We start from the raw sequence: 15,041 nt of genomic DNA, 5'->3' as shown, positions 1-15,041 counted from the left end.
CTGGCCCATGTGGTTCGATCAAACAGATGAGTTTGTAGTTTAAATTGCTCAAAAAGTTAATGCTGGTTCTGATAGAAAGGTGTCAGAATATACAGTGTATTACAGTTTGTCACAGTTGGCATGTGAGCATTAGAACTGGACCATGGAGCAATGGGAGAAGGTGGCCTGGTCTGATGAATCATGTTTTCTTTTACATCACGTGGATGGCCGGGTGTGTGTGCGATGCTTGCCTGGGGAACACATGGCACCAGGATGCACTATGGGAAGAAGTCAAGCCGGCAGAGGCAGTGTGATGCTTTGGGCAATGCTGGGAAACCTTGGGTCTTGCCATCCATGTAAATGTCACTTTGACGTATACCACCTAAGCATTGCAGACCATACTGCCACAAATTAAAAATAGTTCAGGAATGGTTTGAGGAGCACAACAATGTGTTTGAACTTGAGTGTTGACTGGCCTTCAAATTCGCCAGATCTCGATCTTTTTGTAATGTCACAAAAATGTTTCAAATTATGAGCATACTGTGATACAGATAGGCCTATATGTTCAGCACCTGTTATATAGAGTGCCTTGTAACAGTGAAACAATGTAAGCTACAGGATAGTCTGTTCAACAAATCTTCTGATTGTGTTGTTAATATATTTTCATCTCAAAACCAAGGCCTAATTAAGAAATTATTTTAAAATTATCTCCTATTAATGTATCTCCCCGTATAATATGGTACAAGTTAAAGCAAAAAAAAAAAGAAAAAAAGAAGAAGCTTAAAGCAAGAGTAGTATAGCATTATATATTTATATAACATTCCAATCCATATCTTCATGCAACTGGCAACCAGTGTAATCGGTCCTGCAAGTGATAGCATGCGCTGCCATGTCACGTGATGAGGATCACACGATTCTGCTCGATAACAACATGGTGTCTCAATCAGCTCCCTAGTTCAGTAGTAAGGGCACTGATCAGGACGTAAGTCAATGGGCTGACTCCCTGATCAGTGCCCTGACTACTGAACTAGGGAGCTGATTGAGACGCACCCGCCATGGATAACAAGCGCTACAACAACGCTGTCGTCATAGGAACGAAATGGACCGTAAAGTGTTATCGATGGGAGTGAACGCGCAGCTGTATTGGAGTTGACAGAGCTGTTTCCTAAACATGAAGCTGTTTAACTACTTACTAAAAGATGTCACGCACAAGATCGAATATTATTCAAGATTTTCGCCCTCACCGATGTCAATCAAGCAATTCCTGGATTTTGGTGAGTAATGAAACATTGCATGGGATTAGACTTAAAGAACCGCTAATTGTTTTTAATGTAACGTTAGGACTGTCTCGTGCTGAATGTCTACTCTGTGTCTCATTTTGATTATATATATATATATATATATATATATATATATATATATATATATATATATATATATATATATATATATATATATATATATACTTTCAACATATATTTTGGTGATTGAATCAACACGTTGACTATGCCGTATCAACCTTGTTAAGGTCAAGTGAAAGCTAAAGCTCAGTATTGGCACAGCATTGCCAACAACTGAATAAAAATAGACTCTCCATTACATATCACTCATAACATCATGATCCTGGTCCAGTTTTGCAAAGGCTAATACGTGCTTTATGAATAGCGTACAGGTAGGCCTATATTAGATTTATCAATCTATAATAAATAAATGCTTTACTACACAACTTGCATCTCAAGAGTCCAATGTGTGGTTTTGTTATGCATTATGTCAAACATACACTACCAGTAAAAAGTTTAGAAGTAGAGCCATTTTTGAGAGCATGAGATCCCACCCTCCCTTCAGAACATCTCCAAAACCACGCCTCCTTCAAAACACAGCAGATTCTGCAAATCATCATGAGACGAAAGAGGCCGTTTAGATGAGATGTCTGGATGAGCAGGTGCACGGAGGTGGGAGGAATGAAATCACATGCGTTTAGGCAGGCAGAACATCATACCATTGCATTCGGACCGAGTGTAATGATTGGACAAACATTTAATGTTCCTATGAAAGTTAAGCTTCCAAAGGCACGAACTGAAACCGCGCCAGACTGAACACGCGCTGTGAATGTACGCTTACCTCAGCTTTCTTGATGAATGTAATCTGACTCCTGCTGCGTTTGTTCTGTGACTCTCATTCGGCTAATGCACATGTTATTGAACAGACACGTTCAGTTTTTAATTGTAGTGTCTGTTCTCTAATTGAACTGATTTTATGAAAAGGAACGCGGTGGGAAAGTGATCCAGTCGCGGTGGCTTTTGGGAGTGGCCTTGTAGGGCAGCGAAGCAAGTGCATTCTGGGAATTGTTGTCTTTCATCCCCATGAGACAAAAATACATTTTCTCTCTTTTCTCAGTCTAGAAGTCATCCAAATTAAAAAAATTCATTTCACATTTCTACTACATTAATGACCCTGTTTAAATACAAAGCTTAATGCTAAATCACTGAAGTAACCTTTTAATGTATTGGCCATTTTTTTTTCTTCTGGCCGATAACATTAAAGGGGTCATATAATGCAATATTTGTAAAAAGTTAATACTATTATTTAGTGTCTAAATTAAAATGTTGTAATATACTTTAATTAAAAAATATATTTAGAATTCTAAGAAATCACTCATTTAACCTGGTGAAAAACAGCTATGTTTTCAGCAAGCCGTTTCTGTGCATGTGCATTTTATGCTAATGAGCTTGGCTCACCCCGCCCCTCTGTTCTGTGGGGGCTTTGAGTGTGAAACGGTACTTAGACAACAGGAGAAAGTTTGACAACGCGAGTCTCTCAGGACACATCTTTGCAAGTTCAACCGTATCAATTCGATATCAGATATATCAACATCAAAATGACTGCTGTGTTCATTACATCGAAGAACAGAACACCACAATCGCTTAGATGCCATTCTGCTCCAGCGTATTGGCGGACAGCTTGCACTCGCTCAGGGCGAGTCTGAGCTAAACCGCTGCTGTCAATCAACAGTCGTGGGAGGGGTGTCTGATCTTGTGATGTCACACATCGAATGGCTTGATTTCATAGAGGTGAAAACATATAAGGAGATTTAAAAAAAAAAAACACTTAATGGATTTTTATCATTATAGGATGGTTGTGTACATTCACTACCAACACACTGCTGTATAATCAACTTGTAAAATTGCATGTACCATTATATGACCCCTTAAAAAATGAACATATATCGGCCGATAACTAGCCTGGATGCCAGCCCAATTTAGCCCCGCCCACAAATTTTTTAGGTCGGGCAGTTCGGTCTGGCCTTGCTCCATAGAGGAGGAATTATTTACATTTACATTACATTACATTTACGCATTTGGCAGACGCTTTTATCCAAAGCGACTAACATTGCATTCAAGGTACACATTTTTACATGTAAAATTACAGTTTCTGAACGGAAACTGTTCGGACCAATGAAATCATCAGGGCGGGCTTTAGACGATGACAAACAATCCGTCTCTTCCGTGATACCATGAAATTTTGAATATTCCAGTCTAATATGATTTCTGACCTGTAAGGTTGCCAGAATAATAGTCTTACACGGTGTGTTAATAGGCCAGAGGAGAACTGGCACCCCGACTGAGTCTGGTTTAAAGTTAAACTTAAAGTTATTCAACTTATTATACAAATAAAATGAATGAATTTGGTCTTATTTAATTCTATAAACTATAATACTGATCTGCCAACATTGTCGCTATATGATAAATTAAAATACGCTGATAACATCACTGTTTTCTCCAGTACGACTGTACAGCCAAATCTAATTTTGTCGCAATATTATCCTGTTTGACACTGTGAAGCTGCTTTGACACAATCGTGATTGTAAAAGCGCTATATAAATAAAGTTGATTGATTGATTGATTGACAAACAGATGATAAACAGTAACCTTCATGCATGTCATCAAAGGGGCTTGGATTATATTTGTTCAAATCTTAAACGGAGAGCTTGTTTGTGCATCCACCTTCACAATTTCTCTCAAAAACTATGATCATGTTGGGTAAGTACTCTGTGTATCATTCAATTCTTTTATTTTTTTACAACACCGGCAAAGATCGTGTATTCCAGTGTGCGTGCAGACAGGGTTGCCAAGTTTTTACAACAAAACCCGCCAATTACTAGCCCTAAACAATAGCTTCTCGGGGGAGTCTCCGGGAAAAAAAAGGTGTTTGGGGGGTAAAATGTGTGTTATTTTGGCAAGGTTGCCGGCTAAAATTCACACTCATGGGTCTATATATCACATAATAGTCGCTTCAACCCGCGGACATAGAAAACAACCCGCAGGAAAAAAAGAGGGACTTGGCAACACAGTGCAGTTGAGCTCTGTTGGCGTCGCTTCGTTGCTCTGATTGGTTGTAGGTCTATCCAACTGAGGTCTTTCCTGGTTCGGTTGAAACACGCCCCATAATCACAGCCCAATGGAGCAGTTTCAGACTCATATTCTGACTAGAATTGAGTATGACCACGTCAGGCTAGCCGATAACCAGATGGTGGTGTAAACTTCACACCCCGCCTGGTAGGACCGCTAGCGACAGTCACTGACGCTAGCAGCCGCGGTCTTGTTAGCATTCCCGCCTCCCATGCTGGAGAACCCGATTCGAATAACGCTTGAAGGTGGTTGAGTAGCACCGGTTACATTTGGTGCCGTGACTTGGATGGGAGAAAGGTTTAGGGAAGTGAGTGTTAACAGACTTAGGTCAGTAAGAGCTGTGTGTGTAAACCTCACTCCTCTGGCCTAAAGATGTGCGCTAGTGACTGAAGCCAGAGGCTGCGGCCTTTAGCGTCCTTGTTAGCACGCCTGCCTCCCACGGCGGAGACCCCAGTTCGAATCCCGCTCGGAGCAGGTCTATTAGAACCGGTTACATTTATTTTGGCATTAAACAATGTTTGCAATACTACTGTCGAAGTGCTCGCTCATGCATACAGAGACTCAACAGGCGCATCATTGGAAAACAAAGAATAACTTGTTCTTGCTTCTTGTTTAACCAGGCAGGGAAAATGCATGTGAAAAAACCTCCTACATGTTTCTACGGAAAGAACTGGCAGTGAGGCTGGCCAATACGATGAGGGAAGTCACCTTGTTGCCCGCCAATCTCCAGTGCCAGCCGTCCGTCAAACTGGTGGAGTCCTGGTGAGAAAGGCAGGGCTCAGTGAGGGCCAGGCAGGGACGGATTAACGCACGTGCCATCCGGGCACTGGCCCAGTCGGGCGGCCCGAACAAGCTGCCGGGGGTGAGAGGGTGATGATGGGGGTTGGGGGGGGACTGTCGACTCAGTCGCTACCACCCGCTCAATGAGAAATCGAAGCACTGGGGTGCCTTTGACAGGTCTGTGTCCAGGGCACGACCGCGTCATCCGTCCCTGTGGCTGGCCAGGTGTGATGATGAGTGTGAGCTGTGAGTAAACAGTGACTGGGTTTGGTGTAAAGTGCTCAGAGTAAGTGTTCTCAATACATATGTGACAGTAAGTGCATACCAAAAAGCATCACGTAGGTTATTAAGCAAAATGCAAAGCTGAAGCTGAAGTTCTGGAATACTACACTCTATACAATATTGCATGCTATTTTTTTAAAAATAGTTACAGTAGCCATTATTCCACAATTGATTAATAGTAGTATTCGCCATTGTTGTCAAGTTCATGGTCGTCCAGTGATCATCTTAAAAATGTTTTAATTCCATTTTTGTATAAAAATATCTACAAGTCTGGCTGTCGTTTAGATATTTAGATGTTAAAAATGTGTCTCAGACCGGAAAAGAAAGAGCAGATTGAACACATTGAATTATGGGACACGGTATGATTTTTAAAGGTTGTGAATAAAGTAAAGATTATTGGAATACATATACAAGAAAATACTATTTCAGTCTTTCAGTTTAAAATGTGTGTCTTTGTAGTTATGTGTTCATTTTACTAGCAATTTATGAGTGAAAAAAGTTTCAAAGTAAATTTCACACCATATTTTGCTTCAGTTTTGCCAATGTAGCCAGTCATATTTAGTGCATGATATACAGACTCATACATTATTTATTACATTATTACATTACATGCTGTAAACCCAAGAAATAGTACAAGTAGTGTGGTGCGCTCTGAAAAATAATTGTTGTTTATTGGCATTGATGGTTCCATTAAGAACTTTTAACTTTTATAGGAATCTTTCCAATGCATAAAAAAGGTTCTTCACACTAAGACAAAAATGTTACCCTGGAGCACAAAACCAGTCATAAGTCTCAAGGGTATATTTGTGGCAATAGCCAACAATACATTGAATGGGTCAAAATTATTGATTTTCTTTTATGCCAAAAATCATTAGGATATTAGGTAAAGATGATGTTCCATGAAGATATTTTGTCAATTTCCTACCGTAAATATGTATAAAAAATAATATTAGTAGTAATGTGCATTGATAAGGACTTTATTTGGACAACTTTAAAGATGATTTTCTCAATATTTAGACTTTTTTGCATCCTCAGAATCCAGATTTTCTAATAGTTGTATCTCGGCCAAATATGGTCCTATCCTAACAAGCCATACAATAATGGTAAGCTTTATTATTGTATAAATCTTAATATCAAAAATATTACCGTTATGGCTGGTTTTAGGGTCCAGGGTCACATGAACGGTTCACTGAGCAGTGTATAGGTTTATTGAGCCACATACGCCACCCAGTGGTCAGAGAAAGCCTCCACTATAAAGGAGGAAAGAGCCAGTGTTATAAAATACATGTTTTTTTTTTGTGGTATCAGGTACAGCCAGAGCTTTGAAGAGCTGTTAGAGTACGAGAAAAGAAGTCCAGAGGATCCCCACACCCTTAATGAGTGAGTCTGTTTTTCAGCAAACACAATTTTGCCAGGGAAAGTGTAAAACAATTGCCTATTATTTGACTTAAAATTGCATTTTTAGCTCTATTAATTTTACCCAAATACTGTAGTATAATTCAGCATCATAGAACTCATTGTGTTCACACTTGGCAGGTTTGGTTCGAATACAAAACAACTCTGGTGCAATTGCTCTGTTTGTGCTGTTCACTTAAATAAATGTGAACGCTTCCATCTGAACAACCGGACCGAAAACATATTCTTCTAAATGAACTGCATTTCGACTGAAATATGAATGCAACATGGACCTAAGACATTTAAAATGAACCAAAACAGGATGTGATGTTCAGGATGCGACCCTAAAAAGGACAGAAGGCTCAAGCACACCTGGGCTGTGTTCTAAATCGTTCCCCTATACCCTCATTTACTATTCCCTACATTAATCCACTAATATACCAATAGTCCCCTTGAAGGAATGAATGAAAACGAGTGAGTGAATTCAGATCCTGAGTGTGCCAGAAGGGCTGGTGCTTATGCAGAGTTTGTGCTTTGCCGTTTAATAATCATTTGAAAACGGGCAGTTCCACTAGTAATGAAAAGATTTATCTTGAAATCTATTGTGAACACTAGCATGCATACATATTAATTAAACTATTTAATAATCAATCATAAAGGAATTTAAACCTCACTGATATTATGATGTAGCCACATCGGACCAGCGGTTTAAAAAATGGATGAATGGATGATTCAGCTGTGGGCGCCATCTTCTGAAGAGACTCGGGAATTAATACAGCATGACCCAGTGCATTATGGATGTTCTCTAACCTTTGAGCATACATCGTTGTACACACTGTATTGTGTATTATAGGACTGAAAGAGTGCACTTGATAATGTTCACTGTGGTTTCGGACAACACTACAAATGGCTGTCCCTTTAAATATTGCCCTATCTAAGGGTATGGGGGTTGATTTCGGACACAGCCCTGGTTTTTCTCACCACAAGAGCTACTTTGTCACAATTCCTGATGCTGTTTTAACTCCTTTACACATTTTATAAGCTCTTTGTGAGTTCTCAGCTAGTTTAAAAATATGAAGTATACACATACAACAGGCACATTTAATCCAGCACACTGTCGTTATGGATGTTCGGTAAGTTCCCTCACAAAATACACTTGATAAAAGCCTTTTTTAATGTATTTTTAGTGTCCGTGTTAAAATGCTAAGCGAACCAGGACTAATTGTATCATTTTCCTACTCAACTGCAAGTGTGAACACACCCTATGTCTCAATAACTGAAGAACTGAAAACTTATTATTGTGGTCTTCAGCTTCCTAGAGATCCTGATTAAGATTCGGAACAGGCACAATGACGTGGTGCCCACCATGGCCCAGGGTGTCATCGAATATAAAGAGAAGTTTGGCTTTGACCCCTTCATCAGCAGCAATGTGCAGTACTTCCTTGACCGCTTCTATACCAATCGCATTTCTTTCCGCATGCTCATCAACCAGCACAGTGGGTGACATCACATTCATGTTGGATAAATGTTAAAGGGATAGTTCACCCAAAAATTAAAATTACCCCATGATTTACTAACTCTCCCCATTCGGAAATGTAATATATGTCATATGTCCCTATATCGCTAGTGACACAGTCATAGGCCAAATATAAGACAATATATTGCTAGCACATATATACATATCTCTAGATATATGTTGATATAAGTTTATAACATATATAAATTGTCCATATTAAATGAGTAAATTGACATATACTAATACTATGCATATGATTATTGTTTATATAATATTGTATATATATGTCACCAATATGTTTAATTTATATATGCCAATTTATTTAAAAAACATACAAACATTTGACATGCTTATGTTTTCCTTATTTGAACAGCTTTAACTTTTAACAAGTCTATCTCTATTTGTGTTTTGGGGTTTATGTCAAATTGTTTATTTGCTCTTTTGCAAGGATGGTCAGTGGGTCCCTCCCTCAAATGTATCTTGTAGTTTGCGTCTCTAGGTTGTTCCTAGGGGGACTGTTACAATATATTTCCTTTTTTATTGTAAAATATATACTAAGACTATATAAAAACATATTATGGACATATATGTCATATGTATGCAAGCAATATGCTATGCATATATGTGTAATTTCCATAATGAGCATTTATACAAAGAAATATATGTCATGTATATTGATAATTATATATGTGACATATAAAAGACTACATTATACATATATATTATATAGATTTATATGGGCTAGTTTTATATGTCAATATATTAAAAAGTTCCATTTTCTAATAGGTGTTATAAATGGGCAGATATATATGTACATGTATGTTTTCACTTTCGATGTGGATATATTTAATATATGTATATTTCATATGTGTACATATATTACATTTCCGTATGGGTCAAGCCATCCTAGGTGTATATGACATTCTACTTTCAGACAAATACAATCAGAGTTATATTAAAAGATGCCCTGGCTCTTCCAAGCTTTATAATGGCAGTGACTGGCAGTTTCAGTTTTGAAGTCCATAAAAGTGCATCTATCCATCATAAAAGATATCCACACAGCTCCAATGGGCCTTCTGAAGCGAAGCGATGCGTTTTTGTAAGAAGAATATCCATATTTGAAACTTTACAAACTGAAATCTATAACTTCTGCCAACTGTTGTACGTGCATTCATGCGAGACTGGCGGTCCAGCCATGACATACATAGGACGCTCCGGTGAGAATATGCTAGTTCTCGCGAGAAACAAGTTTTGCTTTGCTCTATCCTCTGGATTTTTTTAAATATTACTCTGATTGTGTTAATCTGAAAGAAGAATATCATATTCACCTAGGATGACTTGAGGGTGAGTAAATCATGGGCTAATTTTTATTTTTGTGTGAACTATCCCTTTAAGTAATTAAATACAACAGAAGAAATGTCCTTATGGTTTAGAACTGGGGTCTCAAGCTTCTGAAGTATGGCAATAAGCAGCTCTTTTATTGTGTTGCAGCTCTTCTGTTTGGTGACGCCACTTGTCTTGCACAACCAAAACACATCGGAAGCATCGACCCAGCCTGCAATGTGGCTGAAGTGGTGAGAGGTATAGTTAAAAGATACTTAAAATTTACAGATACATAAATAAATAAAAAAACCTTTTGAAGATTCTGATTTCTCCTTCCAGATGCATATGAGACAGCAAAGATGCTTTGTGAGCAGTACTACATGACGGCACCTGAACTGAAGATCGGGGAATTCAACTGTGAGAATGTCATCTGTTTTATTGTCTTAATAACATATCGTTAGCCTCATAGCATAATTGCCTAAGTCATATTTCAATGTTTTTGGTAAACAAGAAAAAACACATTTTTTAGAAATCACATTGTTATTTTTTATTGATATTATAACAGTACATTCAACCAGATGTGTGAACAAGTATTCAAAAAGAAAAAGATCCATCATCAATTGCCTAACCAATAAAAGTGACTTAGGCAGAATATGCCATGACTTAGGCATTTTTTCTCTTACATAAAAAATGCAAACATAACATAACAAAAGTTGTTTTACTCTCCTAAATATAACCAAGATGTGTAACTTGTGAACCCTAACCAAGTTGTTTCTTATTAATGTCTAACCTTAACCACTGTTTTCCTTTTCCACCCTTAATCGAAGTTCCACTTAGGCGCTGTGCAAACATAACATAACCAAAGTTTTTTTATGCTCCTAAATATAACCAAGATGTGTAACTTGTCAACCCTAACCAACTTGTTAACCTTAACCACTGTTTTTCTTTCCCACCAAGTTCCACTCAGGTGTTGTGCACACTCATTTTCACACTGTCTATTGATGAGGGAGGTTGTCATAGTACTGGTGGGATACTCTTGGTAGTACTGGTTTCATTGCCTGCAAGTCATTGAATTTCCTGAGAGTAATTGGCAGTTGGGCAGGAAAGAGTGGGACCCAGTGGAATGGTTCTTTGGGGATGTTGATTCGCTGAGGCAGGTCCTCCCATTCAGACTCAAAATCCAACTTGTACCGGATTCGACCATCAGCCAAGTACTGGAGAGCCCGGAGGCCATGGACTGTGGGGTCACCAACTTTTTTACCTGGTCGAATATTGGTCACGTAGGCCCCAGATAACTTCATGAAGTCATTGTGGTATAGCTGGGTCACCTTGTATGGGGATGGATGTATTCGTGCAGTCTCAAAGATGACAATGTAATCACGTGGAGTGTGAATATCTTTGACGATGCGCCGCTCAATGAGGCTATGCATGGAGTCACACTCCATTTGTGTGTGGCCAGCAACCAGAAACTTTTGCTCTATGGTGACACCATGCTTCATGGCCAGATGAAGGTAGGTGTTGCTGATGGCACCACACCGATTTTGATATCCACAGCCATCACTCCAGACAATGACTTTCTCAATGTTTCCGTTGGCCTCTAGGATTGATTCGAAGTGTTTGGACTGCAGATGGGCAAAAACCTCACTGCTGAGGGAGCCTTCATGCTCTTCCCAAGCGTAACAATATCCATCTTTGTTGTTCATGTTGAAGCAAGTAAAGTTGTGCATCTGTAATTTAGTTTTGTAATACATTGTACTTGCTTTTGTCTTGGGGCACAGAAGAACGCATTGAAGGTCCATTGTCCACACTGAAAGTTTGTCACTGGATTCCTTTTTATCCTTAGCTTTTTCAGCTTGAGCCTGAGCCTTTAATTTCAAGTGAGTAGTAAGGGTTTCCTGATCTGTATTTCCTACCTTGGCGCTGACACATACATCACACTGGTCTTTTTTTGGTATGAACACGGAGTAATTCTGCTCACTGAACACATTTCGAAAATATGTCTCACTCACAGCACGCGCTCCATTTTCACCAGCAGCTTTCTGATATTCCTTGTGAAGATCACTTAGAACTGTTCCCGGCTCCAGGAACTTCTTTTCCTGATAGGAGGGAACCTGACGGCAGTAATGGGATGGGACTGTAGGCAGTCCAGAGAGCCATTCTTTCAGGAAGGTCTGGTCAACATCTGATATGGGCACACATGGGCCAGTCTTGTTGATCTTGGGTTTACACGGATCAGTTTTGGATTTTAACCATGATCCGATGGTTCTGGGGGCGATGCCAAGTGTTGAACAGAAAAGATTCTTACACACAGGTAGTTTACGTCTATCTGCCAGTTGCAGGTGGTATAATAGGGACGTTGTTCTCCTTGATGCAACACCACCTTTCTTCTGTTTTATGGGCACATTTTGGACTAGAGTCTGGATATACAGCTTGCGTGTCTCCCAGAAAGGCATGGACCAGAAATTGTTGAAGATATCTGTTCTATGCTCTTCAGTCAGTAGTTCACAACTTCGTTTCTCTGACTTTAAGCAGTGCTGTGATGTGCAGGGTGGGCCCATGGTCTTTGGTGGTCTCTCCTGTCCCATTGGATTCTTGTAATTCTCCCCCTTAAGACGCTTCTCCTTTATCAGCTCTCGCTTCCACATATCTGGCCTTGGGCGCCTATGACGTTGAACAGCAGAAGTTTCAAGTACATCTCCTGCATCTCCTACACTGACAGCTCCTTGAGCTGTGTCTGTATCACTACCATTATCTGGGCTGTCATCTTTCTCAGGTCTATAGTCCTCATCCAAGACAGTGTCATCGATTTCACTATTTGACGATAAATCAGGATCTGATTCAGCTCTGGAGGCTTTACTGGCTGTTTCCTCTTCTATTTTTTGCCCCATGTCTACATCATTACCTTCTTTCTCAGGTCTGCTCTCATCTAAATCCTCTAACTCCACTACATGGGTATCAACTTTATTTCCTGACATTAAAGCAGAAAATGCAGTGCTGTTTAGTATTTTACCTCAGTAAATCATGTTAAATTCATAGGTTCACTGCAAAAAAAATCTAAATCTTACCAAATACTTCTTATGTCTAGTCAAAATGTCTAATTTATAAAAAATAAAAAATAAACTATTTTACTTTTTTATTTTACTATTTTTAATTTTATTTGCACTTAAAATAAAAAGTAAATGCCTGAAAAATTACTTCACTTGCCTAAAATTGCCTAAATGTCTTTTTATGGTGTTGTTTCTTAACTGTAAAGATGTTCTGACCAGAAATGAGGTTATATTTTGCTAGTGTTGGCTAGCTACTTCATCATATCTTGTAGCAAAAAAAGTCAAGTTTAAATACACAGTTTATAATCCCTTTGATTGACTGAAATTACATTTAGTGTCTAGAAAATTTAAGAAATATGAACTCTTACCAGATGAAAACGAATCAAACAGAAGAGCTAATACATCACTTCTGGACATCTGTCTTCCCGTGTTTTCTGCCATTTTGTTTGTATCAAAACTGCCTAAGTCAAAGAGATGACTTAGGCAGATAGTGTTTTTGGATTCTAATAAGTGTTGTGATTGGCTAAGGACATAGGCAGAAAGGCAGGATGATGCAGCAGTGGTAGGACAGTAAAGTTAAGCAGATATCTCAATTGGGCCAAAAAATGACTTAGGCAATTATGCTATGAGGCTAACGATATATCAAAAGTTGCTTTTTAATCTGTGCCTTCTTGTCTCATCTCACTCTATATGCTAGACAAAACTCCAAAGAAGCCTGTACAGGTGGTCTATGTGCCCTCTCATCTTTTCCACATGCTCTTTGAGCTCTTCAAGGCAAGAGAAATAGACAGTGGGATAATTTGAAAGGAGAAAGAAAACTGGGTAACACTTTACAGTTAGGTTCAAGTTGCTAACATTAGTTGATGCATTAGTTATGAAAAATGAATACATTTACAAACAACAAATTGTACAGCATTTATTAATCAAGGTTAGTGCTAATTTATAAATAGTCACAATACATTAGAAGAAAACTAAAGGTATAAAAGGTTTTAAAGGTATACTTTAATCAAAAGGAGGGCAGATATACAAAGTTCTGTCAGGAAACTCTAGATGGCGCAGGCTGATAGGTCCTTAACTCGATCAGCTTTAAATCACATTGGTTGCATCTGAAATTACATAATTCCCTACTATAATATGGTAGGGGAGAAACATCATGTGACAAAAGAAGTTTGTCCGAATTCACAGTACAAAGTGTAGGCAAAAAGTACCTGGATGACCTACTTCTGGCGAGATTCTGAAGTGTGCATACGATGGACACTTTACTCTCCCATGAGACCACTGGAGAGGATGAATGAATGGCAGTAAAGGCTTGCAAGTTTATTTGTATAGCACATTTTATACACGATGGCAATTCAAAGTGCTTTACATATAAATGTATTAAAAATATTAATAACATATGCATAAGAAATACTAATACCATGTGTAAGAATTGAAAAAAACAAGGAAAATAAAAAACAGTTGTAAAGAGAAAAAATAAAAATAGATTGGTGAGAAATAGATCCCTATCTGCCTGATTCTAAAATCGGGTACCTCTATTTTAGATGGAAGAGATGGAGCAGATTCGCAAAGTCTCCTGGACCTTACAAGCCGGTCCAAGACGGGCTCCTGTAGGGGACGTTACCTTTGCCCCGCAGGGCCTCCCCTTTCTTGAGTCCGCTTCTTTACACCATTAACAACCAGAATGAAGCGAAGCACACCGCTCTCTTTTTCCAATCTCCTCCAGTCAGACAGCTCTAACCAAAAATATGAATCAACAGAAGCATAAGAAATCAAATGATGTATAGATAAAATAACAATAACCAAAGATAAGAACAAAGGTAAACTAAAATGGTTATAAAAAGATGATGCATAGATAAGATATAGTGCAATCAGTTGGACGTACAGTGGCTCAGAGCTCATTCAGTAAATGCACAGCTGAACAGATGTGTTTTGAGTCTGGATTTAAATGTGGCTTCTGTTGGAGCACATCTGATCTGTTCAGGAAGCTGGTCTCAACTGCGGCTGGCATAATAGCTAAAGGCAGACTCTCCTTGCTTTGAGTGAACTCTTGGTATTTCTGACTGACTTGATCCTGTTGTTCTGAGTGATCTGTTGGGTTTGTATTTAATCAGCATATCTGCAATGTATTGAGGTCCTAGCTCATTGAGTGATTGAGGGGGGTAATGTATGCTATATTGTACAGCAGCAGCATCTCTTACTTGCTCACAGCAGCGTCACGTTTATCTATTTGCAGTGGCAAGTCCTGTGCAGATCTATTCCCCCAAGACCAAACACTCTAAAAGAGTTGTCATGATAGAAATCCATATAAGC

General features: G+C 38.8%; 1 protein-coding gene across 3 annotated transcripts in view; it reads left to right on the top strand.

Moving 5' to 3' along the window:
- The first annotated feature begins 926 nt into the window (after positions 1-926).
- pdk3b (pyruvate dehydrogenase kinase, isozyme 3b) overlaps positions 927-15,041 on the top strand; it is a 27,741-nt gene continuing 13,626 nt past the window's right edge. For all 3 annotated transcript variants that reach the window (XM_067424731.1, XM_067424732.1, XM_067424730.1), the window contains exons 1-7: positions 927-1,253; positions 5,009-5,150; positions 6,759-6,830; positions 8,157-8,341; positions 9,853-9,942; positions 10,024-10,101; positions 13,429-13,505. In XM_067424731.1, the coding sequence (XP_067280832.1) occupies positions 1,151-1,253; positions 5,009-5,150; positions 6,759-6,830; positions 8,157-8,341; positions 9,853-9,942; positions 10,024-10,101; positions 13,429-13,505 (747 nt within the window). In that variant the 5' untranslated portion in view covers positions 927-1,150. The remainder of the gene's footprint in view (positions 1,254-5,008; positions 5,151-6,758; positions 6,831-8,156; positions 8,342-9,852; positions 9,943-10,023; positions 10,102-13,428; positions 13,506-15,041) is intronic.

The sequence above is a fragment of the Pseudorasbora parva genome, chromosome 18 (assembly GCF_024679245.1).
Source record: "Pseudorasbora parva isolate DD20220531a chromosome 18, ASM2467924v1, whole genome shotgun sequence".
Classification (NCBI taxonomy): Eukaryota; Metazoa; Chordata; class Actinopteri; order Cypriniformes; family Gobionidae; genus Pseudorasbora; species Pseudorasbora parva.
This window is presented reverse-complemented; position numbering and strand designations above follow the sequence as displayed.